The sequence below is a fragment of the Dipodomys ordii genome, unplaced genomic scaffold (assembly GCF_000151885.1).
Source record: "Dipodomys ordii isolate 6190 unplaced genomic scaffold, Dord_2.0 Scaffold8, whole genome shotgun sequence".
Taxonomy (NCBI): domain Eukaryota; kingdom Metazoa; phylum Chordata; class Mammalia; order Rodentia; family Heteromyidae; genus Dipodomys; species Dipodomys ordii.
The window spans coordinates 25,342,306-25,369,560 of record NW_012267224.1 but is presented as its reverse complement, the minus strand read 5'-3'; the positions used below and the strand labels follow the sequence as shown (position 1 = coordinate 25,369,560).

The 27,255-nt window shown below is 41.2% G+C and overlaps 1 protein-coding gene across 3 annotated transcripts in view; it reads left to right on the top strand.

Moving 5' to 3' along the window:
• Positions 1 to 21,304, top strand: part of Usp46 (ubiquitin specific peptidase 46) — a 67,053-nt gene extending 45,749 nt beyond the window's left edge. For 2 of the 3 annotated variants that reach the window (XM_013009171.1, XM_013009172.1), the window contains exons 5-9: positions 3,712 to 3,788; positions 11,532 to 11,615; positions 13,810 to 14,007; positions 16,515 to 16,593; positions 17,730 to 21,304. In XM_013009171.1, coding sequence (XP_012864625.1) covers positions 3,712 to 3,788; positions 11,532 to 11,615; positions 13,810 to 14,007; positions 16,515 to 16,593; positions 17,730 to 17,831 — 540 coding nt within the window. In that variant the 3' untranslated portion in view covers positions 17,832 to 21,304. The remainder of the gene's footprint in view (positions 1 to 3,711; positions 3,789 to 11,531; positions 11,616 to 13,809; positions 14,008 to 16,514; positions 16,594 to 17,729) is intronic. The other variant, XM_013009173.1, reaches the window with a different exon arrangement.
• The last annotated feature ends 5,951 nt before the right edge of the window (positions 21,305 to 27,255 follow it).

Here is a 27,255-nt window from a genome sequence, read left to right as displayed (position 1 = left end):
TTTTTAGCTGTTGGGTATAATATTCCTTAATTGTCAGTTAGGTATGGTAGTTGATAAGGTTTTTAGATCTTTGATGTCTTTGACATTTTTTCCCTCCAGCTTTTTTTTACCAACTGCTAAGAAAAAGCTGTTAAAAAAAAGTAGCTATGTGGGATTGTATAATTTCTCCTAATTCTGTCACTTCTCAACTCCATTGAGGTAAAATTTACATGCACAAAATTCATCTATCAGTGATACTTTAGTAATTTGCTATATTGTGCAACTCTCACCATAAGCCAGTATTGGAAATTACTGTTCATCATTAAGATCCCTTGTATCTGGAAGTTAATCCCCGTTTTCAACACTAGACTACATCCTGGTCTACTTCCTATCCTTAGAATTTTCCTTTCCTGTTTTAGAATAGGTTTAGAATCCTATAATATGTGGCTTTTTTTGTGTCTGACTTCTTCCTTTATGTGTTGTTTTGAGGCATATAGTATGGAACAGTAGTCTAATCTTTTAATTAGTGATTACTATTTACTTCAGTCTTCTGTGTTTTTAAGAATCTGTTATGAAGGGTCTCATATTTGATAATATTGTTTTTCTGATATATTGACTTATCAAGAAATATCCCTTTTGTTTTTCTCATCATAACTTTGTCTTAAAATGTATTTTGAGCCAGGCTCTGATAGCTCACTCCTGTAATCCTAGCTTTTGAGGAGGCTGAGATCTAAGGATTACAGTTCGGAGACAGCTGGGGGCAGGAAAGTCCCTGAGACTCTTATCTCCAATTAACTATCAAGAAGCTGGAAGTGGAGCTGTGGCTCAAGTGGTAGAGCACTAGCCTTGAGTGAAACAGCTCAGGGATAGTGCATATGCCTTGAGTTCAAGTCCCAGAACCAGCAAACAGACACACAATAAATCTGTTTTGTTTGATAGTACTTTTAGACCTCTATGTACTTATGCTAATTCTTTTTATAGTCCATATTTAATTTTAACTAAACAGATAGTATACAGTTTGTTTTACTTTCAGAAACAATCCATTCTAGGCTAGTCCAGGTAGTCTGCTGTTTTCAGGAAAAAAATGGCAGAGCAAGAAGGAGAGCTGTCCTAACTATAAGGCACCACAGCTAATCACAGCCTCAAGCAAAACTCCAGCCGATCTGTGACACAAAATGAGCCAGTTGGCCCACAAGCCCACAAGTTCAGGCAAGTTCAGTCAAGGCTAGCTTAGATCAATTGACCCTCAGCCAACCCACAGTTCATGGGTTATGAAAAATGAGAGTTTCATTTAAGCCTCAGAGTTTTGGGGATGGTTTATAGCAAAGCAACAGGGAACTGATATGACCACTTAACATTTGATGTATTTTTTATTTTATTTACTGTCACTCTCTTACTAAAATAGAAGTTCAAAGGTTGGCTTTTGACCTTTCAGAAGTTCAGTTAATAACTGAGATCCTAGCAAACCACTCTGCCTCCAAAATATCTCTAAACTAAAAGCAGATTCCCCCAAAATGCTGGCAAATGAACATCAACAGGCAGGTAGGGATGGATGTGTTTGGAGAAAGAATTGTGCAGAATGACAGAATGAGCTCATGGTTTGATGTCCTTTACCTTAGGGGGCCTGTGGGGAGGGGCAAAGACTTTCTGGTATGGGAGCCAGAAGAGTAAATCTGAGAAACCATGATGATGACAGGAGTGTAAGAGAACAATTTCATAATCAGAGAGCCTGTGTTGTAATGTGTCTCCTCAAATCCCCACTTGCCAAGTCAGGGCTCCTGGCTGCATTCAGAATGAGGAATGGGAAATCTTACCACCTTGCTATAAAGGCAAAGAAACCAGCAGTGAAGATTTAGGGCCATGAATATATCTACCACAGCTGAAATAAGAACCACAAAAAATAATAAATAGAAAATTAAAGCTGAATGGTAGAGAGCTATAAAAGGGCTTTGTGTGTATACATATATACACGCCTTTTCATATATAACTGGAATATAATTGTATAGCCCATGTTCTCATTTACTAGTGTGTAGATGCAGGTGATAAACCATTTTCAACTTTTTGATAATTTTAGGCCATTAAAAATCCACCCCTAGCCGGGCGCCGGTGGCTCATGCCTGTAATTCTAGCTAGTTAGGAGGCTGAGATCTGAGGATCACAGTTCAAAGCCAGCCTGGGCAGGAAAGTCTGTGAGACTCTTATCTCCAATAAACCACTAGAAAACCAGAAGTGGTGCTGTAGCTCAAGGGGTAGAGTGCTGGCCTTGAGCTGAGGAACAGGGCCCAAGCTGAGTTCAAGCCCTATGACCAACACACACACACACACACACACACTCTGATTATCGAATGGTTATTGTTTAAGGCAATATATAAATGTATATGTCTCTGTGTGTGTGTGTGTGTGTGTGTGTGTGTGTATAATTTCATCTTTACAACAACCTTTTGAGATAGATGCTCTTACTGTCTCTACAGATGAGGTAACTGAGTCTAGGGAGGATAAGTAACTGGCCCCAAATCATGCTTTTTACAAGGTGCGAGGAGCGTGTATGGGCGATGCAGTTTGTCTCAGTGCTCATTCTTGTGTCTACCTATAAAAGTATCCAAGGATGTGTTCATCACTTGTAATACTCCTTTAGCTAATTCCCAGAATTTCAGGTCCTAGCATGGTTGCCACACTTTTTTTTTCCTTCCTTCCTTCCTTCCTTCCTTCCTTCCTTCCTTCCTTCCTTCCTTCCTTCCTTCCTTCCTTTCTCTTTCTTTCTTTCTTTCTTTCTTTCTTTCTCTCTCTTTCTCTCTCTTTCTTTCTCTCTTTTTCAGTGGTGGGGTCTGAGCTCTGGGCCTGGGTGCTGCCCCTCAGCTCTTCAGCTCAAGACTAGAGCTCTACCACTTGAGCCATAGCGCCACTTCTGCCTTTTTCTGCTTATGTGGTGCTGAGGAATCAAACACAAGGCCTCATGCATGCAAGGCAAGCACTCTACCAGTGAGCTACCTTCCCAGCCCAGTTGCCACACTTTTAAGGGCCTAGTTTTCATTTTGCTATGGTTTTCATTTTCCAGTTTGTGGCTGGGCCATCAAGACAGTAAAAACCAAGGGTTGTGGGTAAGCACAAGGTCAGCTGGAGTGATAAATGAGATAAGCAGGCATCTGGTCTCAGCTAAGGCCAGGGATCTGGCTCCAGCACAGTCCACAGTGGGGTGGGCTGTGTGGGCCAGGCCTCTAGGCCAGCTCAGAGCCAGTTGTTTATCACAGATGGCAGAAGACTCTGAAAATGATGGCCACTTCCTGGCCAAACTTTGATGGTGGTTAGGAGGACTCTCTGGCTTCCTGGCCACAGACATGGTTTGCACAGTGACACACAGGAGGGAGAAAGTGAATTCAAAGGACTGGACCCTAGTGCAGGGATGATCACCTGGGTAGTAGGTTTTCTGACTCCTTTCCTTTTTCCATTTCCATTATTCTGCCATCTGGGTCACATGGATGTTTACTACTTCCTGTATTGAAGCAAGGGGGAAAATGACTACAGAGGAAGAGAAATGGAGTTTGAGGGTGAACTGAGACTCTAGGATGTTCGGGGTATGTCCCAGATAATAGTTCCCATGAGGTTGCATAATCACACATGACGCTTCCTGCAGGTACAGTGTTGGAGCACCTGTAAGTGTTGAGGGTTTTAGCCACGCGATGTCTGCTTTGTATTATGTGCCTAATGCACCTCTCCTTTTTCCCTCCTCTTCAGGTGAGTAGCAAAGATGAAGATTTTCTTGACCTTTCTGTTGATGTGGAACAAAACACTTCCATTACCCACTGTCTGAGGTAATCTCATGAATTCTCACTGTGGTTTAAGCTTTTGAGTTAGTAAATTAATGGGATAAATAAAATCCTCTACTTCCTCCAAGACCTAATCTTCCTTACTGTTAAAACCAATATAATCCTATTATTTTCTATTTCTTCTTTCCCATGAGAAATGCAGAATAGGTCTATGTGGTCTGGAGAAGAGGCTCACAGAGCAGGTGGAAGTCATTAGTCATTAAACTGAAAAATAAAATGTTAATCTTTAAAACAGATGTATGCTTTTGGCTGTCATCATTCAGCCTCCCATGTACACATTCATTCATATAATTAAGTTAGCAAATGCTACAGGTGCCGACCATGACTCCATCTTTTAAGTATTCTGTGGAGACCATTCATGGCAGGAATTCCCCCTTCATTAGTGTTGAGAGAAGAATACAATAGCTTAGAATACAATAGTATATGCCCAGGATCATCATAGGTATTGAGTGTTGAATTGGGCATTGAACATGTCCTTCGAATTGCTGCAGAGACAAGATTCCCACCCTCCACTCTCAACAAGAGAAAATGCCTGCTTATAATTTTGCTAAGGATAGAGGGATAAATGTCAGAGAAAGCCCCTGTTCTCCCCTGTCATTTCCTTTCTGATAGGAATGCACACATGCTAAGTGTGTTGAAAGAAAGATGGACAGGCGTCACCGTTCAGAGATGTTTTGTTCTGTGCTAACTAGATACTATTGATTTACATCAGCAAGGCTCAGGTGACAGGGCAATTGTTTCAGGAGCTCCTGTTACTGTTACCAATAACAGCTCAGGGAAAGATTCTTGGCCCTCCTGGATATGGTATGTTGTTTGAGCTGGGGGTTGTTTCTCACTCCCAGAGACTTGACTACCCTGCCCCCTCCCTCACCCCATCAAGCTTGTCATCTCTTTATTTTCAACATGCTAGACATTATAGACAAGGATGGCCTCTTTTTCTATTGCCTGATTCTATTAATGGCATGGATTCCCAGAATGTCTATAAAAAGAAGCAGATAGATAGATAGATAGATAGATAGATAGTTTCCAACATAGACAACTTCCATGAAAAAAGCTTCCAAGCACAGAATATAGGAATTGTACCATAGAAGCCATTTTTGATCTCCCCAAGGTTCTGTGACTGCAGGGTGTGGGAAAGGTTAAGGCTGTACGGACATGAGTCGCACCTTCTTTATGGTAACTTGGGGAGGGGGAGATTGACTGCTTGCCTTCCCCTCTTGGAGATTCCTGGGCTGTTTGGGTAGGGGGTGGTAGTGGCTGAGGATAAAGAGGCAGGTGAAGGACCGAGTGGTTAGTCCTAATTTCAGCCATAGGAAACATGGCATAGAGAAATGTAGCCTCTACTTCTGTTTCTGTATTTTCCTTTCTTGAAGAAATATATGTGTTGTCCTGCAAACTGATAAAGGAAGGCGAGGGAGAGGCCCTGGGAGTTCTAAAGCTGGGTGGTGAATGTGTAATAGCGGAATGCCATTTAAACAACATTAGATTCCCTTCTGATTCATCTCCAGGCTGATATTAGTGATTTGCAAATATAAAATACCACCCCTACACTAGACCTTGACTAGCTCATCTTCAGCTGCCCTTATCTGTGCACCTAACAAGCCTGCCAGGTGTTCACACCACCGAGAATTTGATGGTGGATGGCAACTTCTTCCCCTTCCCACCAGCAGGAAGTTTAAGAAAGACCTAGGAAGAGATGCTGCCAACAGATTCAGTGTGTGTGTGTGTGTGTGTGTGTGTGTGTGTGTGTGTGTGTGTGTGTGTGTGTGTGTGTGTGTGTGTGTGTGTGTGTGTGAGTGTGAGTGTGTGTGTGGTGTATGTTTTGGGACTGGGGCTGAATACAGGACCTGGGCACTGTCCCTTAGCTTTTTCTGTTCAAGGCTGTTGCTCTATTACTTGACCCACACCTCTACTTTTTTTTTTTTTTAATATCCGAGTCAAAGGAGAAGGAATGGTATTTCTCTTTCCCTTTCTGAATTTAATTTGTATTTATTTTACAGATTTTTTTATGCCCTCATCTCTCTTGGGTTTGGGTCCTTCCTTCCTTCCTTCCTTCCTTCCTTCCTTCCTTCCTTCCTTCCTTCCTTCCTTCCTTCCTTCCTTCCTTCCTTCCTTCCTTCTTTCCTTTTCTTTCTTTTCTTTTTTGCCAGTCCTAGGGCTTGAACTCAGTGCCTGGGTGCTGATCTTGAGCTTCTGTTTAGGCTCAAGGATAGTGTTCTACCACTAAAGCCACAGCTCCTCTCTGTGTGTGTGTGTGTGTGTGTGTGTGTGTGTGTGTGTGTGTGTGTGTGTAATTTACTGGAGATAAGAATCTCATCCACTTTCCTGCCCCAACTGGCTTTGAACCAGGGCTTCAACTCAGGGCCTCGAGCTTTCACTTGGCTTTTTCCAATCAAGGCTGGCACTTTACTACTTGAACCACATCTTTTCTTTTGTTTTCTTTCTTTCTCTCTTTCTTTCTTTCTTTTCTTTTTTCCTTTCTCTCTCTTTCTCTTCTTCTTCTTTCTTTAGTCTTTCTTCTTTCTTCTTCTTATTTTGGTGGTACTGGGGTTTGAATTCAGGCCCTGTTATTTGCTAGCCATACCTGCAGCCTTGCTTTTTGCTGTGTTTTTTCTCTTCTCTTTCTCTCTCTCTCTCTCTCTGTTTGGTGTTTTGTTTTTTGTTTTTTGGGTATTTTTTCTAGTCAGTCATAGAGCTTGAACTCAGGGCCTAAGTGCTGTCTCTGAGCTCTTTTTGTTCAAGGCTAGCGTTCTGTCACTTTGAGCCACAGCTCCACTTCTGGTTTTCTGGTAGTTAATTGGAGATAAGAGTTTCACATGAAAAGGACTTTTTTTTGCTTAGGCTGGCTTTGAATCATGATCCTCAGATCTCAACCTCCTAAGTAGCTAGGATTACAGGCATGAATCACTATGGCCCAGTTTCTTCTTTTTATCTTTTGAGAGAGAAACATTTTCTGCCCAGGCTGGCCTTTGAACTATGATCTTCCTACTCTCTCAGTTTCCCAAGTCCTAGGCTTATAAGCATGACCCACTGACACCCTACTCTTACTATGTGATAGTTCTGCCTTTCATCTGTTTTAATAATTTGTTTAAAAAATTCAAGCTAAAATCATATGATTTGAATATAAGATCATACCACTTCTTTTCAGAATGTCTTTAAGTGATGGATTACAATGTATTTTTATTGAATGTTTGTCTTAAAGAAATGTATAGTGAGGCCCTCTAAGTCTAAGGAGCAGGTGTAGAGAAGCTATAAATTCGTACTGTATCTAAGGTACAATTCTAATATTTTAGAGCTCAGTTCTGTGTCTTAGGTGGCATAAACCATCTGGGTGACAGCAGTACACTGAGAAAGAAAGATTTTTATTCCTTTTGAAGAGGTCAGGGATGCCCTCAGGCTATTTGTCTTCCTTGTCCTTGCTTGTCCTTTTTGGTATTTTTTATCTTCCTTTTGAGAGTCTTGCCCCTCCTGGCATCTCCACAGAACCTCCACTCTTCCTCTAAGAACTCCATGTTTGAAAACTCTCCTTGTTTCCTCTGCCTTCCTCTCACTTACAAACCCTACTCTTCATGCCAGGGAGGTTAGCCAGGTGTCAGAGGAAATCAGTGATTTAATTTTCCCAAAGCTCTTTCTATTTGAGGTTAATCTTGGAAAGAAATCATTTCTACTTCTTTTGAGAAAGTTCTGTTTTTCACTAAATTCACATATGTACATCCAATCCCATTGCTTACCTATGCTGTTTCTGAGATTCATGTTTTAGTGGGACTTGGTTCATGTGGGTTTTTGTTGTTGTTGGTGTGTGTGTGTGCGCTTGTGCACGCACACACATTTTGGACTGAAACTGGGGCTTGAACTCAGAGCCTGGGAACTGTCCACTTCTGGCTTTTTTATTCTTTTTCCATTTACTCACGTTTTCATATATGTTTTTAAAAGGTTTTATGATTTCTTTTATAAAGGCCTTCCTTCCTTCCTTCCTTCCTTCCTTCCTTCCTTCCTTCCTTCCTTCCTTCCTTCCTCCCTCCCTCCCTCCCTCTCTCTTTCTCTTTCTTTCTTTCTTCCTTTCTTTCTTTTTTTCCTTTCTTCCTCTTTCTTTCCAGTCCTGGGGCTTGAACTCAGTGCTTGGGCTCTATTCTTGAGCCTCTCTGTGCTCAAGTCTAGCACTCTACCACTTGAGCCACAGCGCCACTTCTGGCTTTTTCTGTTTGTGTGGTACTGAGGAGTTGAACCGAGGGCCTCATGCATGCTAGGCAAACACTCTACCACTAAGCCATATTCCCAGCCCAGACATACATTTCTTATTAGATTTGTTCCCTAAGTATGTTTTAATGTTTGTTTGCTACCATGACCGCCTCTCCTTTTTTTTGGTGCCAGTTCTGGGGCTTGAATTCAGGACTGGGGCACTATCTCAGCTCTAGTTCTGGCTCTTTTGTGGTTAATTGAAGATATGAGTGTCACAGGCTTTCCTGGCCAGATGGCTTTGAACTGAGATCCTTGGATCTCAGCCCCCTGAGTAGCTAAGGTAACAGGTGTGAGCCACCAGTACTTGGCTACTATAATCCTTTTAAATTAAAATATAGAGAACTTTGGTAAATACCCTTATCAATTTCTTAACTCCCTAACCCATCTCTGTGCTTTGGTAATTTGTTCCAAGTGCCAAAAAGGCTTCTTGTCATCTCTCTTTTTTACTTTCTCCTTGTAAATGTGACCTTTGCTGCTCACTTATTCTCATTTATTTTTTAATCTCCCTTTATAGCCCAGGCTAGTTTCAATCTCAAGATTCTTCTGTCTCAGCCTGGGATTACAGCATAAAATGTCACCATACCTGGCATTTCTGTGACTTACTTTTGTTCCAACATCTAGCAACTTGAACTCACACACCTGCTGCATTATCTCAGTTTCCTGCCAGTGCCAGCTCCTTTCCCTGATTTCCCCTCATTTCCCCTGTCTCCACTCCAATGTGGTGACTGCATCATCACACACATTACTATTTCTCTCATGGTAATGGGCTTCCAGCCAACGGGAGCTCGGCAGATGGTGGTTATTTGTAAACTAAATCTTTAAATAAATAAGTACTGGTTGAGTAACCTTTTTCTTTTGAAATGCTTGGTCCAGAAATGTTTTGGATCCTGAGATTAAATTTGTTCAACCTGTACAAACTTCTGGTATAATTCTACCTGTCTGGATCTATACAGAACCTTTCTTGGGCCATGAGTGTTTAATCCCTTGTTCTTCATTGTGCTTTCATTGGTTGTTCTGATTTTTTAGTTGGATAAGGACAGTGGAGTGCAAAGATATTTGACAGATATGACTCTCCACAGACATCCACTACTAACCAGTTTCCCATCCACTCCAGACAATTCTGTGCTACTACAAGATTTCACTGAATTTATGCAGTTGACTTACCAATTAGACTAAGTCCAAGTTGGCTTATGAATCAAGCCCTAGACATCTAAAGCTTAGGTTGAATTGCCTTCTAAATGGTTTCCTTGCCTTTAGACCACCTGCAGTCCTCCTTCCTCAAAATGCTACCCAAAGCAGTATAAAGCATCAGCTAAACATCTATTTCCTTGCCAAGTCCTGTTCATGGGCTATAAGCCACAGGGTCCATGTTGCTTCTTAGTAGTACACCTGAGGCCGAGTCACACACTTGTGGTGCATTCTCCCTTACCTCTGTGCCTGATTCTTGTCCCCACATGGCATATATACCTGACAAGAACCTGACTTGGGCATTGCCCTTTAGAAACCTAGATTTCACCCATTCAGGTTTGTTTCTCTCTTCTCTGTGCTTTTCCTCAGACTTTATATTTGCATCTGTCTTTGTTCATTCATTGAGTGAGCAAATATTATTGAGTGCCATTCATTGGGGAATCTAGCAGTAAGAGAGACAGAGAGACAAGTGATCAGATGAGTTGAGATGGTTTCGGAAGAGGACATGTACAGGGTTGACAATCAGACAGCAATGTGATATGGGGGCTGGGTGGGTTTTGTTGTGGTCACAGAAGCCCTTTGCAAAGAGGGCAGTGTCCTGCTGAGCTCTGAACAGCCAGCTCTGGAGGCCTCTGGGAACTGATCTCACTATTGTGACAATAGCACTGCCAAGTGCTTCTGGACAGGAAGGAGAAAAGCCCAAGGCCTGTGTGGCAGTAACAAAGAGAGAAGAAGAATGGGGTGGAGGAAGAAGTGGAGGAAGAGAAGGAAGAGGAGCAAGAGGAAGAGGAAGGGGAGGAGGAGAGTTTTAAAGATCGATGACCATGGCCTAAAGACTTGGAAGTTGGGCTTTTATATTCCTGAGTAAAACAGGAAACTGTGGGGAGAGGGTTAGGCAGGGAAATCCTACACAGTGCTTTATTATCTAAGCTTCACTGTGGTCAGTGGATCTTTGACACCTACCTCTGGTTGATGTGGAGCCACCTGAGGACAATTGGAATCTCTAGGACTGAGCCTGGAAATTGCAGTTAATGTCCAGAGGGTCAATGAATGAACACTCTGTGTTTGTCTTTGATATGCTCTGTGTAAGTGGTACATTCATTATCACCATTTCAATACCATTTTCTATCTCATACAATCCGCTGTGCTGCGGCGAGGACATGGGGAATAAGAAAATGTCACAGCATCTTCAGAACTGCAGGGTATTATTACATCCTTTCTCTGCCTTTTGAAGACCACAGACTTGTTAAGCAGAATCAGAAGAGAATGAAAGACTCTGAGATTAAAAAAAAAGAAGAAAGAAAAGAAAATCACAAGTAGCAGAATAAAACCTTATGACTATACTCAGGACAAGCATAATGACCTTCTTTCTTAAAAGAAGACAGGCCAAAGTTCTCATCCTCAAGGGAGGTGGGAGTAGGGGTGGGTGGGAGGTAGCCACCTCCTAATAACTTGGGGTTTTCTTAGTTCAACACAAGGGCAGTTGTGTGTGCTTCAGAGTTCACTGTCTTTCCTCTTGCGGTCTTGAAAACATGAGCCTTCTGAGACATACCATTTTTCATGAACCACACAGTGATATTACCTTGCATTTTGTATGAATGCTGAGTTTGTTATTGTGGCTGTGCCAGTCCTGGGGCTTGAAAGCAGATCCTGGGCACTTTCCCTGAGCTCCTTTGCTCAAGGCAAGCACTCTACTACTTGAGCCACAGCTCTACTTCTGGCTTTTTGGTGGTTAGAGATAAGAGTCTCACAGACTTTCCTGCCCAAGCTGACTAGGATTGCAGGTGTGAGCCACCAGCACTTGGACTCATGAATGCCTTTTGGGGCCTGATTTACACGTCAGCTTTTACTCTAGGGAACATTTTTTTCTTTTATAATATTTTTTATTTCCAATTTATAGGGTTTTTTTTGCTTCCTTAATTCTGAGTCTTTTTCTGAATCTGTTGGAAACCTGTTGATCCACTTAAAGATGTTTTGTTTTGAGACACAGTCTTATCATGTAGCCCAAGATGGTTTCAAACACATGATGCTCCTATTTCAGGCTCCCAAGAGCTGGTATTACTAGTATGACCTACCAGCTTGGCTTTCATGAAGCTATATTTGAAAGCTTTTGTGGTGAGGTCTTGACCCAATGCAGTAGACATGCTCTGCTGTTGTAATCTTCCCTAATCTTAAGAAGGATTGTTTCTGAGTACTGTTTTCCTCATTTAATGATTACCCTGTAGGTAACAGAGGGGTTTAAAATGTGGTACGCCAAGTATGTGTGGATATTTTAAAAGATGAAACCATTTTTCTCTACAGAGACTTCAGCAACACAGAAACACTGTGTAGCGAACAAAAGTATTATTGTGAGACATGCTGCAGCAAGCAGGAGGCCCAGAAAAGGTAAGTTAAGGGTGGGCTCTGTGTCCCCAGAAGGAATCAGTTGAGGTTGCAACAGGCATGGTTTTGAGTCTCATGTTTATGCAGCTTTGGGCATTAGTAACCTTCCTTACCAGTGATACCTGGAAAAGAATGCTAACCGAAGACCCTTTGTCTGTTTGCCCTTCCTGCACTCATTCATTCAACAAACGTGGGGCAGTGTTCCATGACAAATACTGTACTGGGTAAACAATTGGGTATCAGCTATAATTGGTATCCTCTTGGGAATCCAAGATGAATTATGTCGAGAATTTGTCACAGAACAAAACAAAGAGTAGATACCAGGATTTTTTTAGGCATGGACATTTCTTACAGAAAGAGATTTTTGAAAATCTATCAGTTATGCCAGGTTCTAGTAGCTCCCTGCTGTCATCCCAGCTACTCAGAAAGCTGAGAGCTGAGATTCACAGTATAAAGCTAATCCAGGTAGAAAATCCTGTGAGACTCTTATCTCCAGCTAGCCACCGGAATTCCAGAAGTAGAGCTGTAGGTCAAGTGGTGGTAGAATGTCAGCCTTAAGCAGAAAAAGCCAAGCAAGGACACAAGGCCTTGAGTTCAAGTACACACACATACCCATCCACTAATAAGGTGTCACTTCCTGTCATTTTACTTTGAATATATATGAAGGAAACCCACTAATGGAAAGCAGTATTTTATGGTTATCATTTTTTTTTTTTGGCAGTACCATGGTTTGATTGTGCTTTTCTAGTTCTCTACCATAACTGAAGCCAAGCCATCAAGGCTTTTTGCTCTGGTAATGCTTTAGATTAGGATCTTGTTTTTTGTCCAAGCTAGGCTGGTCCTTGATCCTGCCATTTATGCTTCTTACCATATGGGGTGGCAGGTGCATGCCACTCCACCCAAATTTTTTCTGATGAGATGGAGTCTCTTAAACTTTTTGCCCAAAGCTGGCTTTGAACCAGGATCCTTTTCATCTCTGCCTCAGGGTACCTAGAATTACAAGCATGTTCTAGCAGTGTCCAGCAAGATGAATATTCACTTAAAAATTATCTTTTCTGGGCTGGGAATGTGACTTAGTGGTAGAGTGCTTGCCTAGCATGCATAAAGTCCTGGGTTCCATTCCTCAGTATTACACAAACAGAAAAAGGCTGGAAGTGGTACTGTGGCTCAAGTGGTAGAGTGCTAGCCTTGAGCAAAAAGAAGCTCAGGAACAGTGCCCGGACCCTGAGTTCAAGCCCCAGGACTGGCCCCCCCAAAAAGTGTATCTTTTCCAACCATTATGCATTGAAGGTGTGCACAGGCAGAGCACCATGTACCCTAATTCAGGGTGTACATAGCACAGGGTAATGGTGGGAACTAGAAACCCTTCTCCTGGCAGTGCTTCGTACATTCCCTGTTACTATTTTGATAGTTAACTAAGGAATACCAGTGGTCATCCAATGAAAATAAAGCTATATGTTTGTATGAGATGGGTATGTGCTACTTCCAATAAACCATCCATCCTTTAGTGAAAGATTTCTCAAACCCTTCAGAACTTATTGCACATGGAGGGCTTTAAAATAGTGGTCTTGTCCAAACTTGGCCATAGGAACTCTATGTCTGGTAACTTTCACAGTGCTCCTGGGCCAGTTTGGGAAACATAGCCCTAAGGCAGCCCCTGTGACTTATAAATGAGGAAAGTGAGAGACATGGAAGGCAACGGAGTTGTCCATGATTGCTTAGTGTTGGATGCCCAGGTATGTGGGCCACAGGCATCCTTGAACTGGTCTTGGAAGTTTCCAGTTCTGTCTGTACACTTTCCTTTATTCTCTTCCCACCTCCCCAATCTCGAAACCTCTGAGTCTTCCTGTCCACTTCACGAAGTGGATTGTCCAGCTGTTTTCCACTCTGGGAGGCAGAAGGCAGTGTCAGCAATTGCACCTGGTGTTTGAATGGTACATCAATTCTGCAGCATCTTCTTCAATCAAACAGATACACTGTTGTTCTTTCTTCACTGGCACACTCCAGTTAGCCAAGGATATAGAATAAGTTAGTCTAAAAATGAGCATACTTTTCTTTTTGTAAACTGTTTTGGTTATTTGCCAGACCCCTCCCCACACCCCCGCCATGCTTCTATTCTTGGGTGTGCAGGTGATAGTATATTCTCTTCTCCTAATAGGCATTTGCTACAACTGATTTCTGTTTTATGGTTTCTTAGGATGAGGGTAAAAAAGCTGCCCATGATTTTAGCCCTCCACCTAAAGCGGTTCAAGTACATGGAACAGCTCCACAGGTATACCAAGCTGTCTTACCGGGTGGTCTTCCCTCTGGAGCTCCGGCTCTTCAATACCTCCAGTGATGCCGTGAACCTGGACCGCATGTATGACCTGGTCGCTGTGGTTGTTCACTGTGGCAGGTAAAGGTGGGCCAGGAGGCAGGTACACATGATGAGTGTACTGGTTGTTTATCTGATGAAATAGACCTAGTTACACCTTACTGGGTTGTGAAACTCAATGCAAACTTTTATTTATCTCTTCAAAAGATACAGATATGTTGGGCTGGGAATGTGGCTTAGTGGTAGAGCACTTGCCTAGCATGCATGAAGCCCTGGGTTCGATTTCTCAGTACCACATAAACAGAAAAAGCCAGAAGTGGCGCTGTGGCTCAAGTGGTAGAGTGCTAGCCTTGAACAAAAGAAGCTCAAGGACAGTGCCCAGGCCCTGAGTTCAAAACCCAGGACTGGAAAAAAAATTATAAAAAAAGATTCAGGTGCTCAACAATGGAAATGTGGTAGTATGCAATTTCATCATGATGTGAACGAAATAGATACATGAGACAAGTATGCAAGTTAGACTGTGACGTCAGCTTTCAACATGGTTATAAAATACCTGACAAAGCCAGCTTATAGGAGGAAGGCCTCCCCACCCCCAGGAGTTTTGGAGCACATTTTATATCTAAACCATAGCATAGGCAGTATAATTTTATGCCAGAACTGTTATGTCTGTATCTGTTATGGGCTAAAATGTCATTATGTGGTAATGACTGTATGTAAATAAACATAGCTACAGACTTTCATACAATAATATTACAATAACAACTATGCAAATGTCGTGGGAAGTAATTTAATGAGTTTCCTTTGGCTAGATATGGTTCTTATCATGAGTTTTAAATAATGTTGGCTGCAGGGCTCAAGCAGTAGAGAGCCTGCCCAGCAAGTGCAAAGCCCTGGGTCCAAGCTCCAGTACCACTAACAACAAAACAGCAAAACCCATAAATAAAATAAATGCTTATGCTTTCATTGTTGTGATTTCCATTTTCAAACATCCAAAATTAAATATATAGCATGATACCTAATGTATTTTATTATGGGTGAATAAAATCTGAAAGCAGTAAATCAGATTTTACTAATTTTGTGGCACTTTAGGTGATTAAAAAATCAGATCTAAAGCTGGGCACTAGTGACTTGCATCTGTAATCCTAGCTACTCAGAGGGCTGAGATCTGAGAATCATGGTTCAAAGCCAGCTTAGGCAGGAAAATACATGAGCCTCTTGTCTCCAATAAACTACCTCCCCCAAACCGGAAATAGTTCTGTGGCTCTCGTGCTAGAGAGCTAGCATTTAGTAAAAAGAAGTCAAGGACAGCATCCAGGCCCTGAATTCAAGGTCGAGGACCAACACACACACACACACACACACAAGTCTTTTTTTTTTTTGGTCATGGGGCCTGAACTTGGCCTGGGCACTGTCCCCACCTCTTCAGCTCAAGGGAAGCACTCTACCACTGAGCCACCTTCCCACCCCCCAGAAGTCTATTCTTAAACATATTCTTTTTGCACTTTTAGCAGTAAGTATACAATCGGGGGAAGAAAGAAAGAAAGAGACATGTTCTAGATATGAATAAGCAGTGTTTTAGTTGCAAGTCCCTTGAGCAAACATTTTTTATTCCATCTATTGACAGAAAATTTGTTGAAAGTCCCCCTGCTTGCTCCTTTGCTTGGTTGGGATGGGTGAATGGGTGTGTGCTTTTTCTTGGGATGGGGCCGATTTCCACCTGTCTGCAGGGGTTCTTGCTTGGGGGCCATAGACCGAATATCTTTTCTTTTCCATCTACCTCTGTCAGATGCTATAAATGCTCGGATACCAAGATGGTACCTTAACTATGCAGGAAATTGGCTGATTTATTTTTCATTACACACTGGTGTCGTGAAAATGCAGTCTCACATCTGATAATCTATGTTCTGGTGACCCAGGCCTGTAACTCTAGCACTTGAGAGGCTGAAGGAGGAGAATTATGGATTTGAGGCTAGTCTGAGTTAAAGAGCAAGACCCTGTCTCAAAAACAAAATGAAACAAAGCAAAGATCCTACTCCAACATCTAAACTCTTGTTGAACTGGGGATTTTCTAACACATGAATTCTGGGAGACATATTTGACCCATACCACCAAGTCCCAAGACTTGTTAGTTCAGTTGTTTTTGACACATAGTAGGTACACAGTAATTCTTTGTTAATATTTGCTAAATTTGAATGTCTGTTTTCTCTGTTCAGCTCTTAAATGTTTGGAAGACAGCCCTTTTGTATATTTTATAGTCCCCTGTGGCTATTGCTGACACCCATGTGATCTGCCATGAATTGTGGAAATAGACAGGAGCTGTACCAAGTTCTTATTTATGTATTATTTAGTTAGTTTTGAAATGAGATATCACTATGTGGCCCAGGCTGGCCTTGAACTCGAGGGTTCAAGGGGTTCTTTTGCCTCAGCCTCCTGAGTAGATGAATCTACAGGCATGTGTCACTGTGCTAGGCTTTGCCTTATGACAGTAGTTTTCTCTCGTTGTGGAAATCTCTGCTAATAAAGGGCTGAGTAGAGTTTTATAAAGTAAATGTCTACCTGGTCACTTTCTTTCCTTTGTTCTTTTCCAGTGGTCCAAATCGAGGGCATTACATCACTATTGTGAAAAGCCATGGCTTCTGGCTTTTGTTTGATGATGACATTGTAGAGGTTGGTATGCAGATTATTTTCCAGTAGGCATAAGGTATATATAGGATTTGGGACAATATCTACTTCAGATATTTTTCTGATCTAAACCTATTTCCCCATAGTCTGAATTGAAAACATCTTACATTTCTATCAAAACTACATCCTCCTGATCCTCCTGCTCCACAGGGAGGAATGTGAATGTAGACTTGTTACTACTGTGCTCTTGTTACCGGCCAGCAACAGTCATGGCACATCTGAAACTCTAGTCTGCCCTGAGTGACATGGTTATTTAAAGCGAGGTACTATTACTACAGTGACTGCAGCCCTCTCTGATAGGGAGCAAATCATATTCACTTACTATAGCAAAATTTCCTTGTATTGATTATAATTGAAAATTATTTGTTTATTTTTATCTCTCGGGCCTGGAAACCTTTACACCAAGTTACATACATTTAAAGACATATCTGTTTGTTTGTTTTTTCCTTCTGGTCATGGGGCTTGAACTCTGGGCCTGGGAGTTGTCCCTCAGCTTTTCAGCTTAAGGCTATATAGCTCTACCATTTGAGCCACAGCGTCACTTCCAGTTTTCTGGTGGTTTATTGGAGATAAGAGTCTCACGGACTTTCCTGTCCAAGCTGGCTTTTGAACCACAATTCTCAGGTCTCAGCCTCCTGAATAGTTAGGATTACAGGCATGAGCCACTGGCTCCCACTTGATCTGTTTTTAACTTAGTAACTAAAATGGAGTAGAATAACACAAGTAAAATTATTCCCAGACCCTCCAGTTTATCACTTGAAAGACAGAATACCTTCAAATAGCTTCTTCAAATAGCACCTGCGTATTGTTGTTGATGAATGAAAGGATGGTCTTTCTTCCCTAGTGACTTGAAATTTGTGTAATGATGTTCTGTTAAAGTCTATGGAGTTAACTATTTGCAATCCCAAGTTCCTACTTGTGAGGCTGGTATATAGCTTAGCCATGCATGAGGCCCTGTGTTCAATCCCCAGACACACACACACACACACACACACACACACACACACTCGATGTTCATAAAAATTCCTAATTGTAATTTGTATAACAACTAGTAAGTTATTTTTATTAGTTTTTCTTTTCCCAGCAAATAATTGCACTGTTTCATTTTTTGTGTGTTGCAGAAAATAGATGCTCAAGCTATTGAAGAATTTTATGGCCTGACGTCAGATATATCAAAAAATTCAGAATCTGGATATATTTTATTCTACCAGTCAAGAGAATAACTTAAAGAATTGTGGGACTAAATCACATGGGGGAAGATGTTCAAAGCACTATTACCCTGTTTCTCTGCCGACCTCCTTCTTCTTAGTGGCCCGCTAATGCTGTCACTCTGAGTCTCAACGGTCTGGCCCTGTTAAACTTTCTCCCTTCATTGTTTCACATGCAGCATTACTCTTGGTTGTCTTTTGGTCTGAGGTAGGGTTAACTGCAACCAGATTGTAGTAAGATTTCTATGAGTCACAGTTGCTAATTTTAGGATTTGGTTAAATGCTCTGCCATTTTTGTTACGTCTGAATTAGAATGACATTTTCTATGAATGTTCCAGTCCATTTTGAGTATTGGCTAAACTTCCTAAATGACTTCTGGGGGTTTCCTTAGAATACATTCCTTTATCTTGTCCCTGGAAGCATTGCTACCCATATTTTTTAAAATCTCATCTGCCTTTTTTTCTGACAGAAGAATGGAGGAATTGGGTAGATGGTCACCTTTTAGGGCTACAACTCTAAGCTTTAAGTGTATGCAAGTGAAAATGTTTAAGAGTGGGTAACGGAGAACATCCTCTAAAACATCCTTCACAAGGAACAGGGTGAAGAGAAGCTGTTAGTGATGCCTAGCATCGAGCATCTGCATCAGGTGTGTTTACCTCTCCATTAGAATCCCAGGGGCTAATAAGAATTCTGGAGCTCAGGGCAGGCAGAGCCAAGAGGAAGAAGATTTTTATGGACAGTGAAAAGTTACTTTTCTTATCTTTCTACCAAAACTGAAGTTTCAGGAAAATAACTTGATGCTGTTAATTTTCAGTGACACTTTTCTTCTGTGAGGTCCTGTGAGTTATGTTTGTCCTGTATCTGGCACTGCTAAGCTTTTCAAGCTATCTTTCAAATCCTGCTGATCATGTTTCACAGTCTGTGGTGGTGGGGCTGGAACACCACGGGACTGCATCTGGCACATCTCTTAGCCAGTCAGCACCGACATCCTTCCACACCAAGCGTATCCCCAACCATCAACCACATGGTACAGCTGCATTCCTAAAACATGTTTTCAGTGTGTATACTGAAGCTCTGGCAAGACCCAGAGCAAAAGAGAAAAAAAAAAGCAAAAAAAAAAAAAATCCCTCAGGAGAGGGATTGCTGGAGTCCATTAGCTGGGTGTGGGTTGGGTCACAGGAAGTGTTAGTGGGTACGTGGAAGAATGGGCAACATGGCGGCTGTTTCTCTGGCTCAGATTCCTAGAATGCTTGACAAGACCGTTGTTTGGAAGAACCTCATCTCACTATAGTTAATTTTTTGTTCACTTTTGTTATGTATGTATTTATTAGAGCTTTGATTACCGGTACCTTTTATTCAAAGGGTCGATTTGGTGTTTTGCCATAGAGCTGCTTTTTGGTTTCCTACAAATGAGTCATAAATCTTGGCTCTCTTCAGGAAGTGAGTTGGCTTCCATATTCTGTAATATACTGTGAACATATTATTTTGTTACCTAGTATAGCAGCGAGCGAGCGAACATGCGAACTCTTGGCATAATGTGAACTAAAACACGGATTGAAGATGTTAGTGGCCATTTTACAACAATGAAGAGGATAGCACTTTATTGTGATGGAAACTGGATTTCTTACTTTTGAAATATCCTGAACTGTTAATTGCTTTGAACTTAAGCATGCCAACACTTCATTTGTTCATGCTTGAAGTTAAATCTTTTACTCTTCACTGGAGAAGACAAACAGGGTGATCATGTTATTGTTTTATACAAGTAACAAAAGTGTACTTTGCCTTGATTACAGGCAAATTCATATTTATGAATATTTGTCTTTTTCCCTCCATAAAACATACACAGTAATCACTTACCTGGGAGGTGAGTCTTTATTCTTTCAGGAAAAGCACTTTCCACTTGAAGGTAATTGAAACAGAGAAATGTTTATGCTATACATACTGCATAAGTTTGACTATAGATTACAAAACTTATGAAAAAGATGGTTGATCTCAAATATATTGGAGTTGAATCATAGGAAAACTATTAAAAGTAACTTTGGAAAAACTTTTTTCCAACAATTCATGAAGCTAATTTATTACACAAAAATGTTTCAATTGGAAGTCTGTAGAAGTAATATTTAAATAATGCCATAGGTTCAATATATTTTTTTCCTTTGGAATGTGTAAAGAATTTTCCCCCAGTGATTGAACTGAACTAATTGCTTTTAATAGAAAGTCAGTTAAAATTCAGTATTCATGAATATATTTTTGGAAAAAGAAGAGACTATGAATATGGAGAATATAATAGGCATTCAAGAGATACAAGAAGAGTGGAGATGTCATATCTCTCAATCAGTACTCGCATCATTTTTTTCCCTTTAATTAAGAGCTATCTGGTATTTCCTTACCTTTTCCTCTTCGAGAAACAAAACAAACCCTTGGCAGCTACCCTCCCCTCATTTTTCTTTATGTAAAGACAATATTATGTAAACACGTTCCTACTTTTCCATCCCTCATTCCTAGCATAAAGCAGAGAATGGTATGGGGTGTGAGGGACCATTCCAAGATCATGATAACAGCACAAAGGCTCAGCAATATTCCCTAGATGCCTGGGGTTTTTAATGGGGGCTTATTCCAGGAGGATGGGGGTTTAAAAATAAGTTACAATGTTTTACACCCTAAAAAAGAAGAAATATTTGCTTTATCTGTCACTTGCTAGTTTAGCATCTAGGTTTTGATACAGTATGTGAAAAAAAGAAATTGTTTGTTTGAAAGTGGATTTTGTAAAGTGCTGACATCTAGTCCTGTTACTTTGATGGATTTTTTTTTTTCTTCCAAAGCAACATGAAGTGGACTGGTATGCAGAGAGCAAGGAACAAACAGTACATGGGGTATTGATTTGAAGAGAAAGCCAATCATGTTTGGTTTAATGGCCTGAGTATATTTTGGATTTCTGATGAAATGGGGGGAAAAATGACAGAAATGGTTCCTATGCGGTTATTTTCATGGTTACCCTTAATTTCATGGGCATGCCTAACAGAGAACTATGTTCTAATTGGCGCATAGGGCTTATTTTAGATATTGGAATGTAGCTTTATTACAGATGGATTTTATCTTTAAACATTACATTTTGATCAACTTTGTATATTCATGTGTATTAAAATATTGTGCACTACATGTTTCCTCCTGGTTTGCTGTCATCTGATCAAGGCATTTATCAGCACTATTGTGATTAACTCATGCAGATGGTATGGGTCAGGCACAATTAGTTCCTATTTTTCTGTCTAATTAAATTTTCTGTTTTCTAGTATTACATTAATTTATTTTTGGCTCCCATTTCCGTGTAACCAAAATAGTATGTGTGTGGCATTCACTTGATTTTTGTTGCTAAAAAAAAAAAAGAAAAAGAAAAAAAAAAGACTCCTAGCTTTTATTTAAAATTACATGCGTCTTAGGTTTCTTTCTGTTTTTCCCATGTAATCAACCAATTCAAGCACTTTAAGCAATAATGTCAATCTCATGAAAGTTTCCTTTCCAACCACTTATTCTAAACTTGACTTGGAAGTAGTCGAAATGTAAAAATTTTGATTGTTGTGATATGAGAAGGAAATGCTATTGTCAAGGATGATAAAAATCAATATTCTTGAGATAATGCATTTTTTAGTGGGGGTGGGACATGAAAAATCATTAAAAAATATTAGGAAGTAGCACACTAAGAAAAATAAGTGAAAAAGGAAATTTAGGGCATAGCTTTTAGACATAATAATGAATTCTTTCTGTGGAATTCCCTGGTCACAAATGAAAGGTGTGTGTGTGTGTGTGTGTGTGTGTGTGTGTGTGTGTGTGTGTATGTGTGTGTGTACAGAGGCTTGAGCTCAGGGACTGGGTGCTTGTCCCTTAGCTTTTTTTTTTTTCTCTCAAAGCTAGCACTCTACCACTTGAACCTCACCTTCACTTGCAGCTTTTTGGTGGTTAATTGGAGCTATCAAACCACAATCATCAGATCTCATCCTCCTGAGCCGATAGGATTACAGGCAGGAGCTCCGAGTGTGCAGCTGAAAGCTCCGTTCCTAAAAGAAGGAAGTGGCGTACAGCCCCTATGGTCACATTAGCAACTGGTTTTAAGAAAGGAGTAGAAATGTCATCCTGGTCCTGGGTTCCTTGACTTGTTGGAGCTATGGAGAGAGACCACAGCTTCTAGAATATACCTTTGCCCTGCCCAGAAGGTGGCAGGTTAGGTCTCTCCCCCTGAGTTTTCAGTGTGCAACCTACAGTTGTTGCAGGCAGGACTTTTCCCAGCCTGTCACTTCCATTGTCCTGTGCGTAGACTGGTGGTGATCATCTGAATACATGCCTGGGCTCCATGATGGAAATGCAGTGCCACTGGCCAGAAGTGGGACTGTTAAATGCCGAGTCTTTTGGTTTCTGTCATCTCTGCTAGGAGCCATGCAGTTGAAACTGACTGAGGAGCAACAGAAGCTCTCTCTTGGGTAGGTTATCTGTCTGCCAGGCTGGGAAAAACAAAGAGAAGACCATCTTGGGTGTCAGTTGTACTTTTGTTAGCCTTTTTCCTCTATCTGCCAAATGAGGATTAGAGGAAAGGACTTATGTCACTTCCAAGCCACCAAATATCAATTTCTCTTTTCTTTCGTTCTTTTTTTTTGCCAGTCCTGGAGCTTGAACTTAGGGCCTTGGCACTGTCCCTGAATTCTTTTTGCTCAAAGCTATCACTCTGCCACTTGAGCCACAGCACCATAGTGCCACTTCTGGCTTTTTCTGTTTTAAGTGGTACTGAGAAATTGAACCCAGGGCTTCATGCATGCTTCACAAGCACTCTACCACTAAGCCACATTCCCAGCCTCAAGTGATCAATTTATAAAGAATGAGAAGTGCTCTTTTTCCCCCCTCCAAATTGCCTTCTCTCTCTTCTCATTGATATATACACTTTCAAACAGATTATACCTCTCATTTTTACTGTCATATTTATCTGAGAGTATAAAAACATTTGCTGAGTTTCCTTTTCCTTGAAAGAAAAATTTGAATATTGACCCAAGGCTAAAAACAGACTCTTTCGATCTACCCTAAGAAGGCTTAGTGACTATTGGTTTTCATTGGTTAACCTGGGTTGTTATTTTCTGACTTAAATTGCTTTGAACCAAACATGAGTAGCTTACAAACTAATTTTCGTTGTGTCTCTCAACGAAAATTAGATTCCTAATTTTTTGTGTTCATTTTCCATGTGATTATAATAAAATTTTATTAACCTTGGGGTATCCTGTTTGAGCTATAAATTATGCATGTACATCCTTCACTGTTTTTGTCTCCCAAGAGAGGGTGCAGTTTGGATGTGAGGGGATGTGAAATTCCACAAAAGCTCTTCAGTGAAAAGGCTGTGGCAATCCTATTTTGTTCTTTTACCTCCTTGTGATAGTAGAGGTCTTAGAAATGAAATACATGACCCAGATTTGACTTGGCTGGACGTAAAATGCTTGATGGATGGTTAAAGTCACAATTTCTATATACTTAACCGAGTTCTCTTCCTGTGAACCAACTCAGCTATATTTCAGATCTCTATTAGTGGACTACACAGAGAGCTCTGTGTGCTGAGCTAACTAAAAAGAAACAAGACTTTGAGGGTGGGGTGGAGAGCTTCTGCACTATAATAAACATGAAAAGAATTTGAGGGGGTTTGATAGTTTCTGCAGCAAGCTAGCTACTTTAAAGTACATTTATTTTAAGGTTGAGAATTGGCATTTTTCCACTTCAAGGAGATTAGAAAGATTTTTGTGTTTATGTGCATGTGAATGTGTGTGTATGTGTGTTTTGGTGGTATTGGTATTGATTTAGTTTTGCAGATAGGGATTAACCTTGATCCTCCTATTTCTACCTTCTGATTAGCTGTGATTACAGGCAGAAGCCACTATAGCAGCTAAATTAATTTTTAAGTGAATTATAAAACCTATGTGATGAAGAGACTATTAGTTGCCATAGAATAAATTAAAAACTCTTAGGATACTCCTCAAAGAGAAAGACAGGTAATGGTGGTTCAGTGCCTATAATCCTAGCTACTCAGGAAGTTGAGATTTGAGGATCCTGGTTCAAAGCCAGCCCGAGCAGGAAAGTTCGTGAGATTCTTTTTTCTTTCTTTATTTTATTTGTGAAGCTACTGTACAGAGGGGTTACAATTACATGGGCAGGATAATGCGTACATTTCTTACCAAGCATTGCAGCCTCCTCCTTTTGTTTACCCTTCACATCCCTTCCCAGCCTCCCCCCTCCCCCCCCCATCCCAATCTTTCTCCTTCCCCCCTTCCCCCCCCCCCGCACCGATGTTGTAAAGCTCGTTTTGGACATGACAACTTGTACTTCTCATTGTTGCAACAGGTCCACCTGTATCTTTAAACAACTGGTTTTCCCCCCTCTCCTCCTCAAGTTATACTGACATCAAATATAGTGAAAGCAGGGGTTATACTGTGGGGGAGGGACATACAAAGCAACAAAGAGATAATCTTATAAATGCATTAGAAACACATGCATGAAAGAAAAAAACATTAAGATACATATCTAAGGGTTCATTTTCCTGACATCACATTATCTGACCTTTTCCGCTTGACTCATAGATATACTAGATATTGCAAATAAGGGAAACCATGGGACCTATGTTTCTTTGGGCCTGGCTTATCTCCAATGAACTGCCAAAAAGCTGGAAATGAAGCTGTGGCTCAACTGGTAGAGCAAAAGAATCTCAGAATAGTGTCCAGGCCCTGAGCTCAAGCCCTAAAACTAGAGCGTGTATGTGTGCACATGCGTGCACATCACCCCCCCACAACACACACACACACACACACACACACACATGCATGCACACAAATCACTTCTGCATTTCTTTCTATCTTCTAACCCAGATCCCAAGAAAACAACAACACAAGCATGAATTGCTAATGTAAGTATTCTGTCTATACCACCACAGACATAGATGGCCTCAGCAGAAGTAGGGTGTGGGCTCTAGGGAGGATGGAAAATCCTCCAGATGTTAACATGTTGACTTGCACTTAAAGTGATACAGCATCGGAGGATCCTATAATGGTCTCTAAAATAGAAACTGAGCTGTAGAACCTGCTCTCAGGTGAGAGAATAAAGGTAAATGGATTCAAGGGTAAGAGGAAGCTCATTACCTTAGCTTGTAATCCTCCATCTCCTTTTAATAGCTATAATACCTACAACACCATCCATTACCTACCTCCTTACAATCCCTCTGTACCTTTGTCCTGAAGGGTTGTCTAAAACCTGGGTCAGCCCTTACAAGCACTCCCAGCTGAAGAGCAACCTACAGATTCTGTTGCCCTGGCCTTGGTCCGTGGTAGGAAAATTTTAGACACCTTCCATAGTTTTGTGGACAAAACTTTGACTTGGGATTCCAAGTCCAGGTGCTGGTGTGGGTTGGTCATCGGATGCTGCCATCATGTTGTGTGGAAAGCAAAGGATCAGGAGTAATAGGACACAAGTTTAAGGCCTGCCTGTGACTACCTTGATGGATGGTGTTGGAGGTGGACATAATGTTGGCTACATGCCAGTCAGTGAATGGCATTTGAATGCCCCTGCTCCTCAAGTCCTTGAGGGAGAAACACTAATGCAACATGGTGGAAAGCATGTAATAGCTAGTTGCTCAAACAATTACAAACTCCTGGCCACAGTATCATCTCCCAGGCATGAAACAAGGCTGAAGAGAGATGAGAAAAAGGAAAAAAATATCCATGACAGCAAGGAGCTGGCTGAGATCGCTTACTCAGATTGCTATGTCAGGAGCTGGCCTGGAACTTACAGGTAGGCCATGTTTGACATAATCACAGGCTTCAGACAAGGTCATGTCGTGATCATGATCAAGTGACACAAGAAATATATCCACTTCATAGTTTTATCGAAGCATAGGGAAAACCAAGATCATGAAATACCAACAGCCCTCTCACCCTGGTCTGGAGTCCAAGTGAGTGAGTTCTGTTTTACCAATTCCCACTTTACCTCCTCTCTAATTTGAACTCAATGACATTTAGGAAGATTCCCAAAGAGTTTTCCCTCCTCCCTGACAGCATTCATCCTGACAAGCTCCTGTGTCTTAACACTGTCCCTATCACCTAGCTGAAACACCGGGCCTCTCAGTTCTGACATTCCTTCACTAGATGCCCCAGAGTTGTATGCCTCATGTGGTCGAGAGGGAATTGACAGGATTGAGAGAGAAACCAATTCCTACAGTTTCTTCAAGGGTGGCTCAGAAAGAAGAGTGCCATCCTCAGAATAAGGTGATCATTAATGGTCCATAAAAATTCCTGCCCAAGGAGTTGGCTATGTAGGTTTCAAAACCAAGAGAAGCTTCCAACTTGGGTAAGTCTGGACGTCAGTGTTTCCTAACCTATGAAAGAAGCATGAGAGAATAGGTTTGTAGTGTACAGTAATGGCCTGAAAAACAACAGGCATGTAACACATTGGTTATGAGCACATCCATCCCTCCCACAGGAGTCTCAGTGATTGGGTGTGTTTGTGTCCAGATCCCTCAGTTTGTTGAAATGTTAGAACTAGTATTTGAATCAGGGCCTAACACTACTAAGGAAGACAGAGTCTTAAGGCTCAAAGCCCCTCAGAAACATTGGTCTTCCGAAGAAGACCAAGTTTTGTCTGGATCTTGTGCATGCTGGAAACCTTCATGGAATCCTCCAGTTGGGAGTGTAGACAGTATGGAAGTGCACAAAGCAGGTGGCTAGAGAGGCGACCTAGGATGTAAGTGCAGGGTCTGGTGCCCTCTAGTGGGAATGGCTTAAAAATACCCCTCCCACCCATTTTTCTCAAAAGAGCTACAGTGCCAGCGTTGCTTTTATTGACATACATTGTGTGTCCATGGATCACTCTGAAAATAAACAAGGCTTAAAACCCAATACTAACAACAATGATCTTGAATCTAAGCCAGATCTTAGATTAGGGTGTTGAATTAAACATGTACATGATGTGGGGAGGGGTTAGTGCATGGGAACCCCATGACAGAAGAGTTGGGGACATTTATTCTGGGTTCTGTTACCAAGAGATATCCTCACGATGTAAGAAATTAAAAATAGTAAGGAATCAATGGAAAGGTTTAACTCAATCACCTGAGGGATGTTTGGAGAGGTATAGGGGACAGACCACAGCAAGCCAGCTAAGGTTGCAAAGCACCATTTCAATCCTTAGAGACTTACCTATGGGCAAATTAATATCTGGTTTGGGTTGCTAGTCAAGTTTTGGTTACAATTCTCTAAAACTGTAAGACCTCCCCTAGAGCAATACAAAACAAGCACCAGTTTATGTTTAGAATTTCTAGAAACTGGTTTTGCATTTTGGAGTGGTTTTATATTATTTTTTTCTTTTTCTTTTCTTTTTTTTTTTGTCCATTGTGGGGCACTGTCCCTTAGCTCTTCAGCTCAAGGCTAGG